This window comes from Apium graveolens, chromosome 4 (genome assembly GCF_009905375.1).
Source record: "Apium graveolens cultivar Ventura chromosome 4, ASM990537v1, whole genome shotgun sequence".
NCBI classification, from domain to species: Eukaryota; Viridiplantae; Streptophyta; class Magnoliopsida; order Apiales; family Apiaceae; genus Apium; species Apium graveolens.
This window is the reverse complement of record NC_133650.1, coordinates 300952576-300971460: the sequence shown is the minus strand read 5'-3', so window position 1 is coordinate 300971460 and position 18885 is coordinate 300952576. Positions and strand designations below refer to the sequence as shown.

The 18885-nt window shown below is 34.4% G+C and overlaps 4 protein-coding genes across 4 annotated transcripts; 2 read left to right on the top strand and 2 right to left on the bottom strand.

Moving 5' to 3' along the window:
• Positions 1–8572: 8572 nt before the first annotated feature.
• LOC141719945 (uncharacterized) lies at positions 8573–10852 on the bottom strand. The gene is made up of 8 exons (XM_074522305.1): positions 10690–10852; positions 10226–10629; positions 9845–10143; positions 9538–9711; positions 9112–9219; positions 8958–9036; positions 8783–8881; positions 8573–8668 (listed from the first exon to the last, which is right to left on the bottom strand). Exons 1-8 carry the CDS (start codon positions 10850–10852, stop codon positions 8573–8575), a joined length of 1422 nt encoding a protein of 473 aa, XP_074378406.1.
• A 51-nt stretch (positions 10853–10903) lies between these two features.
• LOC141719944 (uncharacterized) lies at positions 10904–11848 on the bottom strand. The gene is made up of 4 exons (XM_074522304.1): positions 11636–11848; positions 11448–11540; positions 11231–11344; positions 10904–11143 (listed from the first exon to the last, which is right to left on the bottom strand). Exons 1-4 carry the CDS (start codon positions 11846–11848, stop codon positions 10904–10906), a joined length of 660 nt encoding a protein of 219 aa, XP_074378405.1.
• A 3377-nt stretch (positions 11849–15225) lies between these two features.
• On the top strand, positions 15226–16244 carry LOC141719943 (uncharacterized). Its single transcript, XM_074522303.1, has 2 exons — positions 15226–15904; positions 16000–16244. Exons 1-2 carry the CDS (start codon positions 15226–15228, stop codon positions 16242–16244), a joined length of 924 nt encoding a protein of 307 aa, XP_074378404.1.
• An 18-nt stretch (positions 16245–16262) lies between these two features.
• On the top strand, positions 16263–18612 carry LOC141719942 (uncharacterized). Its single transcript, XM_074522302.1, has 4 exons — positions 16263–16971; positions 17075–17678; positions 17788–17893; positions 17977–18612. Exons 1-4 carry the CDS (start codon positions 16263–16265, stop codon positions 18610–18612), a joined length of 2055 nt encoding a protein of 684 aa, XP_074378403.1.
• Positions 18613–18885: the final 273 nt, after the last annotated feature.

Below are 18885 nucleotides of genomic sequence, written 5' to 3'. Positions count from 1 at the left end.
GGCACAAGTGCTGAAATTGATATTCAGAACCTGGTTGTGCCTGAAATACTTTTCTTAGAAGCTCCAACAACAAATAATCCTTCCACAACACCTGTTACTGATGCTGTTCAAACTCCTGAGTTATCACTAACACCTTCTCTGCATCAAGATGCTGATGATCAGATTTTAGGTGAGTATCAGGATATGGCTGTTGATCAGAACTTAGTATCAGATCAGCAATTAGAGGATGTTGAAGTCTCCATTGCTACTCACACAGTTGTCTTATCAGAAGATACTGATTCTCTAAGTTCTGATACTGCAAATGTTAGAGATACTGGTGAGGCTGCTACAACTATAGATGCTGATGAAGCAGGTCCTTCAGGACATACTCCTCCACTGACTCTTCCTAAGTCTGAACTGGTAAAGGAGTTTGTTATCAGGGATGCACCAGTACCTTGGAGTGAAACTCCTGCAGGTCAGGAGTGGACTAAGGAATGGAACTCAGTTTCATGTGTTCCAAATGCTTTACATCTTGCTGAGCACTTGACTAAAGCTGATGAAATGTTACATTCTGATGATTTTAAAACCCAGCTTAGAGTCACTGCATTGAGTACTAAACATCTACAAGGTCTTCATTCCAACACTCATGCAGAGCTACACAAGATTCAGGAGAACTTTATCAAACAGGAACAAGTTTGGAAAATTGATAAGAAAAAGTTCTTCCAACCTACCATTGACGGGGTTGCTTATATTGAGAAAACTCAAGAGAAGCAACAAGCTCAGATTGATCAAATTCTGACAAATCAAGCTTCTCAGCAATCGCAACTTACTGAAATCCAGACCTCAGTGGAACTACTTATCTCTCTTTTATTACCTGCTGATGCCAAAAAGGGGGAGAAGGTAATTAAGTCCAAATGCAAAACCAACAAGACACTGCAAGGAAAGGATGATGGAAAAGATGACCAAGGAAACTCTGGAATGGGTAGTGGTCATAGTCAAGGTAGAAGGTTTACATCAAGACAAGCTAGTCACAGAACAAGTTCTGATACTGGGAAAAGAATAAGTTCTGCTGCTGGTAAAAGGATAAGTTCTGATGAACTTCTAGATCTTGATGAGGAAATGTCAAGACAGTTATTTCTTCAAGAAAATCCAGGGATGGACTTGGAAAGTTTAAAGGAAGAAGAAGCCAGACTTAAATCAGAGAAAGTCACATCTAAATCTGAAGCTTCTGGTAAAAAGTTACTTCCAAAACCTAAAGGCATTGTGATCAAAGAAAGGATACATACTGAAGAAACTTTGGCTAGATCACAACCACAGATAGATCCAAGATCCAAGGGTAAAGAAAAGGTTGGTGAACCTATCAAGCCTTATGTACCTCCTGAGCAAGAAGAAATTACTGATGGAAAAGATGATCTTGCTTTGACTTCAAGAAAAGTTCTTAAAACAACCTCTGACATGGCTCAAGTTGTTCAGAGTCAAGAAATTGTAAGTTCTGATATTCAGAAGAAGCAAGTAACCTCTGACAGTGCTCAAGTTAACTTGATATCAGAAAATAAATCTAATACACTCCTACCAGGATTCACTAAAGCAAAACAGACTCAATCTTTGAAGGCTACTCCAAGTGGTTTTGAAGCAAGAGTAGTTACTGGAAAGGAAGCTAGAGATAAAACTGGATTGGGAAGTGCTGATGAAAGAAGAGTACACAACACTACCGATGATCCAACTTCCTTGAGTGAACCAGGTATTGGAGCAACTCCTGAGAGATTGAATCAACTAGAATCTGTACAGATGGTTTACCATACCTACTTGAAAGAATACATCATGTTGTATTTCATGACAGATGGTAGGGTTTATCATATAAGACAAAATGCCATTCCTTTGAAGTATTTTGAAGAATTGGAGCATGTACTTTTCTTACTTCAAGTGGATGACAGAATAACAGAGACTGCTGCAAACTACTTAAAAGAACAGATTCAGAGACAGAAAAGGCTTTATTCTGTTAAGTCTGACAGCAGATATGTTCCAAAGTACAGAGATCACAATGGGGATATTGTTGATATGAAGCCTAATACTGCACATATCAGAACATATCTTGGTATTAAGGGGCTTGAATTCAATCTAGAGTCTAACAAAGCTTATGTTATAAGACTAGATCGGGAGTTGAGAAAAGCAAAGATTAATGATCTCAGAGCTGCAATATTTCAAACTGGTGAAGACACTGCAGAGCTTAAAGATGTCAAACGGAGAATGATTGATGAACTCAGATATGCTGAGAAATGTTTGTTGAAGAATTATCTCAGAACAACTCCTGACATCAGAGAGATCAGAAAATGATGAAGCCAAGTCAAAGATCTACAACTACTTAAATTCTGATGTGTATACAGACCAAAGTTGTTATCAGAAGTTGAATTGGTAAAAGCTTTAAGGACTGTAAGTTGTAGTTATCTTGTCTATTTCTCATGCATTTGTACTTAATGTTTTTGACATCATCAAATATCTGTTAAACTTGTATATTTTGCTAATTTACAAGTTGGGGGAGATTGTTAGATATATTTGATAATGTCATGGCTAATATGTTTTATGTTTAGATTTCAGATCTTATTTGAACAGAACAAATCAGTACTTAACTGATCAGTACTTATACTGGAAGTCAGAACTTAAGGGATATCAGTACTTATGTTATCAGGAGATAGATATCAGAACTTAAGTGCTGAAGGACGATCAGATAAGGACAGTAGCTGATTGAAGTTAAGAAGATCAAGATAAACATAAGAAGAGATATGCATGAAGAAGGAATTCCGTGAAGAATGGAATACTTGGAATAGAAGATATCTGATTGATATATATTAGGAAGCAGAATTATATTCCATATCAATTAGCGATTATCTTGTAACTGTGTAGTATATAAACACAGACATAGGGTTTACACTAGAAGTGTTATCGTTATCGAGAATATTATTTACTATAACCCTAGCAGCTCTCGTGATATTTTGTTCATCACTGAGAGATAACAGTTCCAGATTGTAACAGAGTTTATTGTTTCAATAAAGTTTGTTTTCTGTTACATAAGTTCTTGAAGTTTGATTTGATTGTAATAAACACTGTATTCACCCCCTCTACAGTGAAAGTGTGACCTAACAATGAATATTTCAGAGGTAAACTTTGGAGAATGATGATGGATGTATCTCCTCAAGCCTTTATGTATCCTTTCGTGATCAAAGTATTTCCAGGTGGCAGGATGCAAAACATCACCATGTCTGACCAACACATAAGAACCATTAGTTTTCAACAACTTACTTTCCTGGAAAGTCAACTCAGGAGCAAAAGAGCTAAACTGGAAGCTCCGGGTGTTAAAAGATCAGAAGCAGAATATAAAGCTGCTGAAGTTCTATATGCTTACAGGCTCAATGATAAAATGATCAGAGATACAGAGAAGGATATGAAGAAGGTTACAAGGGCTTATCATGAGATGATGTTCATTAATGGAGAACCAGAAATTAATCTTCTGAAAGATAATGAACCCATAATCAGTACTGATAGTGAGGGGGAGTTAATTTTTAGAATCAACAAAAGCAAGATCAGAATCAAAGACTTCAGGACAAGTGAATCAGAATCAATACAGCAAGCCTTAATGGATGTAAAATGTAACGCCCCCAAATCCGGGGTCAGAGGATTTGGTCGTCACGATAAAACCTCAATCCAAATTAACCTGTTTAACCAATAAATAAATGCCAGCGGAAGATATTTAGCATCTATGACCCCAAACTAATCCAAGATCTTTTAAGGTTACAGTTCTAGAAGCAACAATTCCAAATTCCACCAATAAATTTTTCACTTTATTTTAAAACTCTTTTCAATAATTCCAAACCTTAAAACTTAACTCGCTAGTATAACTTCGAAAAGAAGTATACTAGGCCCAAATACAATACACAACTATAATCTAATATAATATAAACAGCTTTACATATTAAAACTTACACTAGTCCGCAAACCCTGGACCAACCACCTTTCAAAAGCGTCTTCTTTGCTTCCTCAAATTACGCGGCTAAACAACGCAAGTTAATCCTCACTGGAGGTTAAATTTGAAAACAGGCAAGTATGAGCGAAAGAAAAGCTCAGCAAGATCATTGTAACATATATATGATCGTTTTGATATAAAACCGACATCTGCAATAGCGCAGAGCATTTTAAAATCATAATTGCTGAAACAGAAAATTTATTAAAGAATCAAATAATTATTTCTCACTGTATTCAAAACCCTTTTTGATATTTTCGAGCGAAATGCTTCAACAATACTTTGAATCTTGACGAGAATAAAACTCTTGATATTAATACTCATTTTGTTGTCATATCAAATTAGATATCAATACGAACTTTGATGCTCACAATATCCCATACTGAAGTCAACATCAATCATCTATACTAATACCACCTTTGATATTTAACAACAAAGTAAGTATCAGCATAAATCAGAAACTGAATCAAAACTGCATTTCACCTTTTATTCAAAACCAAAACACATGATAAATCATTTATTCAATGATTATCAAAACAATTTAGAAACAACAGTTTAGATTGGAACCAATTATATTTCATGTTGTTCCTGATGATCAGTCATGAAACAACATCGGTATCCCGCAGCCATACCGTAAATATAAGTACTACCCCTATCCCGCAGCCATACGGTACCTATAGGGCGCCAGAAAAGGCATATATTCGCCTTGAAAGATATTATAACTGGACCGATATCTCGATCACCTACGCTGTAACCAATAATCGGTCCAATCTTAAAACCTTTTAATTGAAAAGGGGTCATAATACTCGACACCCGAATTAATTTTATTCCCCCATTCACTTGGGCAGGAATACTCGCAACCAAATCATTTTTCTCAAAATCCAAAACATTTATGTAATTGTAAAATTTCTTTTTAGAATCAGAAATCGTCCCACTTCAATCATTTTTGTGTTATTATAACCCGAAACTCTTCCGAAAACTCCTTCCTAACCTAATCTGATAATTATGAACACAATCTGTATTTTGACTTTCTCGATCCGGGGTACGATTTGACCTGTACGAGTCCCGATGTGAAAATTTTTGATACGCTAATCATTTTATAGATCAATAAAAATTTGTATTCTCAAAAGGCGAGATATTATTATCTCATTTTCGTATAAAATGTTTTATAAGAGGCCCTGTTTTGATAATGATCCAAATCGGATATTAAAACTGTATCGTTTGATAATTACTTAGCGGCTAAATAACCTATTTTCGGATCCGATATATAAATATAATTACTGAATTATTAAATAAATAAAATATGTGATGATTCTGCCAGCTATATTTTGCTGTATTATTAATTGTTTGTGATTTGTTGGATGCGAAGATTAATTTTATAATTAGTTATCGAGTTGTATGAATTTAATTCATTTTTAAAGTAATTTTACTGCATATTTATTCTTATAAATGCTAAAATTATTTCTAAAATTATTTTTGTTGCTTTATAATTATATTTATTATTTTTAGGAGTTTATAAAATTTAGAAATTAATATTTTATTGATTATTTATCTCTAAATGATTTTCTGATTTCATTTAATTGTAAAATCAATATTTAATTCCAGAATGCTTCAAAAATCATGAAAATTTTATTTTATTAAGTTTGGAATATTTCGAGAATTTTAAAATTATTTCGGAAATATTTCAGATTAATTTTACCCTCATATTTGTTCTTTAAATCATAAACTATGAATATGTTTCGCATTTCAAAAATATTTTAAAAGTACGAAGATCATATTTTATTTGCTTCGGAGTATTTATAAAAATTTAAAAATTATGAAAATTTTATAATGTTAGCTTTTAACTAGTTTGAGAATTTTAAAATTTGTTTGGTTATGTTTCGGGTTAATTTTAGTTTCAACTCAGTTTATTTAATTGTAAATCTCGCTACAAAAAAATGAATGAATGAAAAATGATAAAAACACCACACAGAGACACACGTATATACACCGCCCTGCATCCCAATTGACTATCGAGTCTCTCTCTCTTCCATCTCCTACCTCCCCCTCTTCTTCCCTTCGAATGTTCCCTCGGGAATTTTTTCGTCTTTGTTGCTTCATTTTTTTCCCTGATTCTTGTCCCATTTTACTTCCCGGTTGCCTTCGTTTTCTTTCCGTTTTTGCTCCACCGTCGACTTGCTTCCGGTGAGTATTGGTGATGGTGATTTTGATGGAATTGTTGTATGCATATATGCTATATGTATATATATATATATATGATTTGTCTGGATTTGCCTTGTTATACTGATTCTTCGCTCCTCTGTTTCCGCCTCTTGGAGCGCGTGGGCACGTTTGTGGCTGTGTTGTTGCGACTCTGTTTCTCTGTTCTATTATTCCGATTAAATAAACTGTATTATTTCATTTCTACAGGAAATTATTGAGTAATTATTGGTGAAATAAAAGATGTTCATGCAGGAATTTAATTAATCGATGAAATTTATTTGGAAACCCGAATAATATCGGGCACCAATAAATTTTACCGCCGTCGGCGATGAGCCTCGGCGAGCCGACGGTGGGCGATGATGATTTTTATCTGAGTCCTATGTTTATAAATTATAAATAAAATACGAATAACAATAATTAATGATTGAATTTGTATCGGTGATTGGGATTACAATTTGTGGTTGGTTGTTGTGGTTGTGATTGTTGTGAATGGTGATTGACGTCGAATTGTTTCGACGGGTAGGCCGATAAACAAAAGGAGACGCTGCCCGATTTTCGGGAAATTAATTCTGAAAATACGGGACGTAACCTATAATTATCGGAGACGTGGAATAACTATATATAATTATATCATATGAACTTAATTGCGGTTGAGACAAAATAATTTATAAATAATCGATTACCTGTTTTTCAAAATAACGAGTATACGTATTTTCTGAAAATAAGTACCGAGCCGAGTTTTGAAGATGTGAACCCTAATTGCTATGTGTATTTTAATAATACATATAAATATAAGTTGGGTTATGAAATCGCATGGGTGGAAGTGATAGTGGTATTAAGTTGAGCTTAAGCGATTATATGAATTAGGGTATCTCAACCCTGTAGGTCCTAGACGGAAAACCCGAGTATCGATATCGGACTAGGAACGATCTAGTGATTAGACGTCGAGATCAACGAAGTTCCAATTGAAGGGCCTGAATGTGGGGATCGTATCCAAAATGGGATAGTAGTTTGACGATACAGCCGAATGTTCAAGTCGAACCAAAGTCAACCAGTAATAGCGATTAAAGCTTATTAAGGCAAGTATTCCTGATTTTTCTTTTAAAATACTGCAAATATTTCTTCGTTCCTATTCTAAGTTCAGAATAGTTAAATGTTTTATATTTCGCTATAATTAATCTTATTATGCATGTTCTTTTCATTATTATTCCTATAATTCGATTGTTCTCTTGAGCAAATACTCATTCTTTCGGGTTATTTGCGAACCCTAAATTGGGATGTTTTGAATTCAAAATGGTTGACATCAAAATACTCCATGCACTACAAGAAATATTGAATCAGACAATGGTTTTACACCATTGTCTAAAAGATGAATATTTCGTTGTCTATCCGGGGGCGGTGTGTTTGGTACTCATACAATGGTTACGCACCATTGTAACAAATACATCACACAACTGAATATAAAGCCTTTATCTCATTTTATTCACACAACGCATATGACCCTTTCTAATATTCTACAAACAACAGTTTTCTAGCCGTTGTAACAATATAGAGGCACAATAGTTAAAAATAGTGTTATGTGAATTGACTCCTACAACGGTTTATGTATTTATTTCATCTAGTTACACAATGGTTTTTATTAAGAAAACAAATGTATGACATACTTTAGACAACAGTTTTTTGTTTTTGGGTATTGTGTTTTAGCAATGCTCACAACAGTTTTTGTAATGACCAAGATATTATTAGAAGCTAATCTAACAATGGTATGTAGTGATCCCAGAGTGTTGTTAGGATTTGTACATACAATGGTGTTAATAATTTGATCTATTGTGCAAATCATTAAGGCACAATATTTAAGTTCTACTATTCAGTTGTATAAGTTTGGTTCATACAAGTGTATGCCTTTTAAAACATCATTGTCGAATATCTTTAGCACAATGGTTTACTTTTGTGCCAAATATTGTCTGATATAGCTTAGGACAATGGTTTACTTATGTACCAACTGTTGTCTAGTATAACTTAGCACAATAGGTATTTTTATTTTGCTAAACAATTTTCTATCAAACATAGCAATGGTTCTATACCTATTCTATTTATAAATAAAGCCTTTACAAATACAAATTGCAAAATCAAATACCAAACCATTCAAAAACCAAATGTACCATGCGATAAATACCATAACATCCGATAAACTTCATAATTTACCAACTACACCAAAGATCCACTTCAACCATAAGTACATATATCCACCAAACTTCAACAACCATAAAAAGTTCAGAAAAACTCCACTTAAACACCATACCAACAACGTCAATATAACTTAAACTAGTTCATCTTACCATCACAAATTACATATAAATTATTCGCGAGACTAACTTAACATGAATAAAACTTCATGAAGAATTTGGCGAAGTCCATCTTGATCACGTTTAAGTCATCCTCATTGTAAGCCAGATTGCCTCTACGAATCCACTGAAAATCAAATAAAGTTTTGACAGTTTTGTAAGCCACTGTGTTGATAGTGAAAATAAAGTACCAGCCGACATAAAGTTGTAATTTAAAATTAAAAACAAGAAAAAATCATACCTTAGTTGCAAATTGAAGCTCTTTGTCATAACAAATTTCTTTCATATATCCCATGACAAAAAGGCCACAGTCCCGGACCCCTGTCTGCAAAGGAACTCCCTGAAAAAAAAGTAGAAAATAAAATTAATCACATATTTACTTGCATATATGAGAAATTATAAAAAAATATTATTACCGCCATATTCTCCCAACAAATTTTCTTCCTGGCAACCTTATTCACCTTATTCAGCCTCTCTTTGTACATCTTTATCGAACTGTTAGAAAGTAGTACAAGTCAACAAAAAACATTTTGCGTAAATTACCTAAAGCAATTAAAAATATTGACTCACTTATCAACAACTTCTACCCATTCATCGCTTGCAATACGACGCTTAAGAGGATCCATGTGGTATACTACCTCCGTCGTTGGAACAACAACGGTTAGTGACCAGTGATTCCTATCAAAGCATGAGAAGATGTGTCATTCAGAAATTTAATTATGCAGTTAGATGTTACCTCAAAAATAACCAAAGGTAACTTGAAGAAATAATTAAATAAATTACTTATATCTCATTTAATTATATATTTAACAATTTACAAGTTAGCAAATTAATTTACAAGTTACCAAATTTAAAGTTCCATCCATACAAATATATTCTACAAATTTCTAAAATTCACTAAAAATATAAAAAAAATGAAAATTAAATTACAAGTACTTAAACATCTTATTGAGATCATAAAATATGAAGTGTACTTATAAAGTGAGAAATGCTTACACGTCATTGAAAGGAATAAGAAAGCATTGTCCTTCCTTACCATTCATAAAACGGTTGGCAAGCGCACGTGACCTTTCCCCTGCATTGCCATAACCAATGGCTCCAACCATACCCGGATCCACAAAAGCAATCATATTCGTCATTTTATTCTTTCTCAAAAACTCATACAAGAAGCTGTAAACAAATTAAACAATAGTTGGAATCTAATTTAATTTTATTTAGAGAACAATTAAAATAAGAATGCACTCATTTTTAATTCAAGATAATTAACAACAAATTGAAAACGCTAATGTACGTGGAAACTTACTGAATGAATATGGTAATGATCGATCCGGATATTTCACCTCTACCACATAGGGAATGTATATCTTGCAGAAAGATCACCTGCTTCTTTATGACAGCAAATGCTTGTTCATATAACTGAAAACTTACGGTTCTTCCATCGCTTAAAGCATCCTTTGCCCACATCCACAACCGTTTTAAAGATGATGGATAATTTACACCCATCTCTACATGAAGCTCATCCTCCACATCATCAGTTTCTATCGCTACATGCTTCTTTATTTTCTTGGAACCAACTTTCTTCGCACCACGCTTTTTGACATTCTGAAAATAAAAACATGCACGTCAACACAGTAAAAACATAACAAAATATATCAATTACACACACACTATCATCAATCTTTACCTTTGGAGTAGACAAAACTTGGGTACTGCTTGTGTTCCCCACCACGAGATCCCTTGGCCATGCAATAAAAGAACCTATTGCTTGTTTCACAGTTACAATTTCATCTCCTACGGGAAATGGGATCTTAGCATCCTCTTGAATTGCATAAGAAATGGACACTCTTGCATTTTCCTTCGAAAGGCATATTCCGTGAAGAGTCGGCTCACATCCTTCAGCAAGAGGGATTTCATCAACCCGGCCATATGCTACGATGTTGCTTACTGATCCTATTGCCAGTTGACAAACACCGGATAAACCATCCAACTTCAACCCTTTAGGATGATTCTCAATTTCAACAAACTCATTATCAGCGTCAACCATAAAGGCCTCCTCACCTTTGAAAAAAACATTATGCTCATTCTCCTCTTCAATATTTTTATATCCAATATTGTCCTTAGAAAAACATTATACATTCTCCTCATCACCATGATCTGAACCTTCATCCCCAGATTCTACGTTCAGCTTTTTCCTCACAATATCATTCCTATCATTCTCGTTTACGAACTGAGGCACGCCCTTTAAATCTGAGCAGCTTCCTTGTTGGGAATCAATGATTGGGCTACCCTTTCGACCAATACCTTTAGCCATTTTCAATTCTGCTCTGATCTTTTCAATTTCAGCAGTCCAAAATGCATCTCTCTATTTTATAATTTTCGGAGTCTCCTCAGCCATAAAGTTTTTAACCCCCTCATGTATCCTCTCCTCAATAGTCCTTGATTTTTTCTGTCTCGGCAGATCAAAATAGATAGACTGTTTCACATGGCTCCCCTGCCCACGTACTCTGCCTCCATGCTCAGGCTTACCGAGCGCCATGGTTAACACATCATTTCTACCTTCTTCTACCAATTCCCCTTCTTTAACCTTCTTCTTGAGCAACTCCTAAAAACACCACAGTATAGAAGAAGTTATAAATCAAATTGGAACTATGATGAATATTCTCGGTTGAAATATAAATGAATAACTTACTATTTTCTCAGCTTTTTCTTTAACATTCTCATTTTTAAAATTACCATCTTTGTCTTTCCTTGCAAGGACCCAGGCATCCGATCGATCTATCGGTTCTTCTGGATGTTTTTTCAACTGCATGTACGACATGTTTTATTAATGATTCAAAGATACAAATTCATATTGACCACACAAAGTATATAAAAAGACTAAGTAGATTTAGGCTGTCATCACTAACCCATTCCATTTCTAGGTTGGCATAACCTTTTCGAGACATTAGATGATGATACTCATTCATCCGGCTTCTTTTCACCTGTTCTTCATGAATTTTCTGTAGAAAAAAGCACCAACAAGGTTAAAACATCACGCTAAATACCTATCCAATTATTGAAATTGATAAATAAATAAAAATAATAAAAAGTTTACCTTAAAATCATCTCCGAGAAGATCAGCAACAAACATCTCCCAGTGCGACTTTTCTATGAACGTGTAGTCAGCCGGAGGAAAAGTGAGCTTTTCTGGTTGATTCCGGTGTGGAAGGATGTACTCTGTCGTGAGCTGGGATTTGAACTCTCTCCACTTTTGACAAGCGGATTCCCATACCAGTTTCCTTGCTGTCGGAGGTACAATAAAGGCCATTTACGTACATAAGAAACAAAAAAATTCAAATATGCAAGTTAACGAATGAACAAAATCTATAGAAAGAAAAGAAAAAAACCAATATCAAAGAGAAAGATAGGCATGTGTGTGTAGACAATTTACTATACCTGCACACATTCCCAAATTTTATTCTTTGTCTGCTCAGGAACTTGCTTCCAACTATCATGCCAAATAGGGACTTTGGTCCTTGCCAAAACTCCAATGTACGACTGCATCTCTCCAGCTTCATCACCATACGGCTCCCCTTTTGCATTGAAGGTCACAGTAAGCTTTTGATTCATTATCTTCCGTCTCAGAATTCTGTGCATCGTGACACAACCACATTTCAATAGTTTTAGTCCTTCCGGTATTTCTGGATTTTTCTTAGAATCCACTTGTTTTTTCTTAGAATCCACTTGTTTTTTCTTCTTTGACAACTTCTTCTTTAAATTTTCAGATATCGGATTCTTCTTGACAGATATAGGAGAAGAACAAGAGGGGTTAACTTTGTTCAATGATTGTGTTTTCCTTATAGCCTTCACAACTCTCATCGCTGTTCTGTTTTGAGAAGACTTTGCTTTTTTATGAGAAGCTTGTGTCTTCTTCTTTGGAGGAGCCATAATCTGTGTACCACAAACCATTATAAGGAAGGATTTGCCAAGCTAAGAAATTATATGGGTTTTATGAGAAACAAAATCTAACCACCAAAAAATCTCTAATAATGTGGGTTTTATGAGAAACAAAATCTAATAACTAACCAAGACATCATCAAAGTGAACCATTTAAATCAGTAGCAAGTAACAACAATTAAAAAAATACCAAAGAAACAAGTCATATGAGAGTTTTATAAAAATCCAACAAGAACTACATAACATACGAGGGTTTCACAAGAATCGAACCAAAATATAAAAGAATCACAGCAGAAGAGCATAAGAATTAAAACAAACAAGTAAAAACATTACAAATCAAGAACAAGCAAGAACTGAACATAACCAATAAAGAACAAGCAAGAGCAAACAAGAACTGAACATAACAAGCTTAATCAAGTAACATGTAACAACAAGCAAGAACTGAACAGATTAAAACATGCAAGTACCTTTCTTAGATTTGCTTCGATTAGAAATTGAGAAAAGAAAATGGAAGAGAAATAGGAGGGGAATGAAGTGTTATCGGGTAAGAAAAGAGAAATCACAAAGGGGGAACAAAAGGGGGGAATGAAAATGAAAAGAAGAGCATAAGAATCAAAACAAACAAGTAAAAACATTACAAATCAAGAACAAGCAAGAACTGAACATAACCAATGAAGAACAAGCAAGAGCAAACAAGAACTGAACAGAACAAGCTTAATCAAGTAACATGCAACAACAACCAAGAACTGAACAGATTAAAACATGCAAGTACCTTTCTTAGATTTGCTTCGATTAGAAATTGAGAAAAGAAAATGGAAGAGAAATAAAAGAGGGGAATGAAGTATTATCGGGTAAGAAAAGAGAAATCACAAAGAGGGGAATGAAAATGAAAAGAGGGGGAAGTGAAATAATTTTGGGGAATAAACCAACGGCTTGGATTGTTAGTGTTTTACCAATCCAACGGTGTATTTTAATTTATTGATGAGTGAATTATTCATAATTTTTAGAAATTAATTGAAAAGAAGAGAATATTAAATATTTTTTAAACAACGGTTACTATTAAATCTATCCTTAATCTACGATTGGGAAAATTTTGAAGTAACATTTTGATTTTTTTTCTAAATAATTTCGATATTAATTAATTCATAATTTTGAATTTTCTCAGTTGTGTATCTCGTGTCGTGTACCTTATTGTGTCGTCCTTATCATGTCGTGTACTCAAAATCCAAACACAAATACTAAATTATCGTGTTGAGTTAAAAATTGTCGGGTGTAGCTTATATAAACAGCTTTTTAGATATACTTAATTTATACATGACCTCGTTTACTTACTAATTCATTGCCTTTTTCTAATTTTTGGAAAATTACTTTCGGGCATGATACTCAAGAATCCTGGTATGTTATGAAATATTCTCCTGGTATGTTTGCAAAATTTAGGGAATATTTCATAACATACCAGGAATCTTGAGTATCATGCCCGAAGGTAATTTTCCAAAAATTAGAAAAAGGCAATGGATTAGTAAGTAAACGAGGTCATGTATAAATTAAGTGTATCTAAAAAGTTGTTTATATAAGCTACACCCGACAATTTTTAACACACCATGATAATTTAGTATTTGTGTTTGGATTTTGAATACACGACATGATAAGGACGACACAATAATTTACATGTTCTTACAATGGGAAATTGCAAAAACCGTTGTCTTATGTAAGAAAAAATTATTCCACCAAACCCTAAACCCTAAACCCTATAACCCTAGATCAAACAAAAATTAACAAAAATTAAAGGCGAAATATTCAAATTTGTCGACATTAAAATGACTTGTTTCGCTTTTGTAACGGATATAGTGTCTATTTAAAAACTTAACAAATCCCGAATTTTTTATATAGAGTTATCGACTATATAGTTCGAAAGTAACCACTGAATGCACATATAGTATATGATTACAATGTAACAAATTAAAAGGAGACACTTGTAATTTATTTCATAAACAATTAGTGATATTTAAATATATATTTAATAATGTAAGTTTTAACATGTCAATTGTTCCTCTTGTTGCATGTCTTCGAAGCCTACAAAATCATTTATAGTCCTTGTGTTTGTCGAAAAAGTTGATATAATACGACAATGGTTTATTGAAAAAACACTTGTTTGTAGGTGTTACTACAATGATAAATTGTTGAAACCGTTGTCCAAGATTTTAAATAAACTATGCTACAAACCATTGTGTTTACATTTTTTTACAATGCAATATTGTTGAAACCATTGTCCTGAGTTTTAAATAAACCAAGAAACCAAATTCTTTTACTTTAAGAAAATTTCTATTTTTTTCAAAAAAAATATAAGTGGGAACACTGGTGAAAGAGGGGGAAAGTGTAAATAATTTTGACTAGCAATAAAGTAGTTTGACTAGCATTATTATACGTGATCATTGTCTGTCTGAAGTATCTATGTTTTATTATGCCTCTTTTATTGTCTCCTTCATACACCATTTCTTAACCATATATATGTCTCAGTTCTTTGATGTCTGAAGTAATCCAGGGGAACTTCACTTTGCTGAACTCAGGTAAGTTTCTGCTGAATTCATATCAATTTTGGGATTTGGTGTTTATATCGATTTGGAGAACTTGAAATTAGGGTTCATATCTATTTGGAGAATTTTAATAAGGGTCCATATCGAGTTTTATGGAATATATATGTTTGTGGAATTTGAGCAAAAGAATGGGTTTAAACTTGGTTGAGTAAAAATGGATAGATCTTGGTTGAAAGCAGATAGAAGAACACAAGAATTTAAACTTGGAGTGGATGAATTGTTAAATTTTGCATTTCTGAATGGGTTTAAAGAAAATAAAATTAGTTGTCCATGCTTAAGATGCGCTCATAGTAAATCTTGGAATGCTCAGACTGTTAAGGATCATCTTTATCAATATGGTATTGATCAAACCTATACGTGTTGGATATGGCATGGAGAGTCAAATTATGTACAGAGTCATGTAGTTTCTGAACAGGAAACTTCAGAATCATCCGTTGATCCTACAAACATGAGAATGAGGCAGGATATTGGCGATGATGAGGATATTTTGTTAGATTCTTCTGATTTTATGAATCATGTTCAAGGTGAAAATGAACCACTTTATCCTAGATGCGAGAGTTTTACAAAAATGAGAGCTTTAGTCAAGTTGTATAATTTAAAAGCAAAACATGGTATTTCTGATAAATGCTTTTCCGATGTCCTTCTTTTGCTTGCATCAATGCTTCCGGAAGGCAACAGTATGCCTTCATCTTTTGGTGAAGCCAAGAAAACTTTATGTACTTTAGGCATGGATTATGAAAAAATACATGCGTGTCCGAATGATTGTCTCTTATACCGCGGTGAGAGGGACGAAGATGAGACGATTTGCCGAATATGTGGGGCATCTGATGGAAGTTAAACAAGAAAGGAGAAGAATTGGAAGGGATCCCTGCTAAGGTTCTATGGTACTTTCCATTGATACCAAGATTGAGAAATTTGTTCAATACAGCTCAGATTGCAAAGGACATGACTTGGCATAAAACCGAGCGACAAAATGATGGTAAAATTAGACATCCGGCTGACTCAAAGACATGGAAGGATGTCGATCAAAGGTGGCCTGAGTTTGCTGCAGAGGCTAGGAACCTTCGGTTAGCTTTATCCTCCGATGGATTTAATCCTTTCCATGGACCAGGAAGTGATCACTCAACATGGCCTGTGTTGCTTTCAATTTACAACCTCCCACCTTGGCTTTGAATGAAGAGAAAGTACATTATGCTAAGTCTATTGATATCTGGACCAAATCAGCCTGGAAATGATATTGATGTATACCTTCAACCACTTATAGAAGATTTGCAGAAATTGTGGCATGGGAAACAAGTTTATGATGCATTTAAGAAAGAGTCTTTCATACTAAGAGGAATTTTATTGTGGACAATTAGTGATTATCCAGCCTTAGGAAACTTGTCGGGTAACATCATTAAAGGATATAATGCTTGTGTAGTTTGTGTTGATAAAACAAAAGCTACCAGGTTGGCTACTTACAAAAAGACGGTGGTTATGAGACATCGTAGATGGCTGCCCAGAAATCATCCATATCGAAGGCAAAAATCAGCCTTTGATAACACCATGGAGAAGTTATCAGAACCTATTCCTTTAACTGGAGAGGAGGTGTTAGAAAGGGTACTACCACTAGCGGACCATGTTTATGGTAAGACACAAAACCAACCTCGGTGGAAAAAAGGGGAACCTCGACCAATTTGGAAAAAGATGTCTATATTTTTTCAGCTTGAGTACTGGAAGTTTTTTCCAGTTCGCCATACCCTCGATGTGATGCATATAGAAAAAAATATATGCGAGGCTTTAACCGGTACATTGCTAAATATTCCCGGGAAGACAAAAGATAGAGAATCTGTTCGTATTAATATGGCTGAAATGGGAATAAGAATGGAGCTGAGACCAAAAAATTCTGGAAAAAAGAGAAGTTACTGATGGCATCTTGGAACTTATTGCATAAAGAAAAAAAGATTGTCTGCTCGTCCTTGATTGGCATGAAGTTACCTGATGGTTTTTGTTCGAACCTTAAGGGTATAGTATCAATGGACACTCTGCGACTTGTTGGAATGAAATCTCACGACTGTCATACAATGTTGCATCACTTGCTCCCCATCGCACTTCGGTCAGTACTTCAAAAACAGGTCAGGTGCACTATTATCAGGTTTTGCCTTTTTTCAAGGCAATTTGTAGTAAAGTCATTGAGGTCGATAAATTAGAAAAAATGCAGTCTCAATTGGTGGAGACCTTATGCCAGCTAGAAAAGCACTTCCCCCCTTCCTTGTTTGATGTAATGATCCATCTCTCAGTTCATCTTGTAAGAGAAGTTGAGCTTTGTGGTCCTATCTTCCTACGTTGGATGTATCCTTTCGAGAGATATATGAAGACGTTCAAGGGATATGTTCAAAACAGGGCTCATCCGGAAGGTTGCATCGCTGAGGCCTATATTGCAGAAGAGGCGGTTGAGTGTTTAGTTAATTTTGAAGAACCAACAGTTGGGTTATCGGGAAGGGATAAGAACAAGGAGAAATACAGACCCCTATCTGGTGCAACAATGATAAAGCCAAGCATCAAGGATTTGCACCAAGCACATCTGTGTTTTCTTCAAAACAGTAATGAATTGACCCCATATTTCAAGTAAGTTTCTTTATTTAGATTTCTGATTTTTCAGTAATAAATACATCTGTTTTTTGTTCCATGATTTTATGATTTTTTTCAACAAAAGCTGAAATTGATTTACTCACAGTGAACATATGGCCTTCTTGGTGGCAAGATATCCATTACATGAAAATGATGAAGAATGGCTTAAGAACAAGCAAAATGAAACATTCCCTAATTGGTTTCAAAAGAAGGTAATAGCTAGACAATAATTTTTTTCTAATTTAAAGAAATCAAGTAAATGTCTAATTGCTTTAGTATTTTATTTTTTGGACAGATTTCGTCAGAATTGCTTGATGTGAAAAGTATGGTATCTAAGGAGGTAATGTGGCTTGCAGAAGGGCCTAACAAGCATGTCCCTACATTCAGTGGCTACAAAGTCAATGGTGTTACCTACAGCACAAAAGATCGTGATGATACGCGACAAGTTCAATGCAGCGGTGTTTGTGTTCATGCTGATACAATGCTCGTGCAGGATAAGGATAAGAACATTGAGCATATTTCACATACATTTTATGGAGTAATCACAAGTATTTGGGAGTTGGATTATAACCATTTTCGAGTCCCTATCTTTCGGTGCAATTGGGTAGATATGAACAAAGGGGTTAAGATAGATGATTTAGGATATACAGTTGTTAATTTACACAAGTTAGGTTTTCTGAACGACCCTTTTGTGTTAGGTAAACATGTCAAGCAAGTTTGTTACATTGACGACCCTCTTGAAAAATTCTGGTCAGTTGTATTAAAATTACCAAACAAGTTCGATGATCAAAGTGACGATGAAAATGAGGGATCCGTAGAAATTGAACTTGAAAATGAGGTAGATGTCACCATGTTCCCAACTGTTGATGAAGTCGAGGAAGAAAATAGCAGTTACATGCGGGAGGAAGAAGAGATGATTCAACTTCCATAATTATATCAACTGATCAGATGTTGCCTATAAGTGCCTATGTTATCCCCTTTGCTTATAATTTGTACTAAATCAAATTTGGTTGGACAGTTTATTGTAAGATTTGTTTTGGCATTGTTCTTGAAGGATTTGGTTTGATTTTTATCCAAAAATTGTTATATGTAATTTGTACCTTTCAGTTAGGTTGAGAAGTTTTTTGTACATCTGGTTTGACAACTTGTTGGAAGCATTTATTTGACAATGTTCTTAAAGCATTTGGTTTGCTTTTTGTCTAAA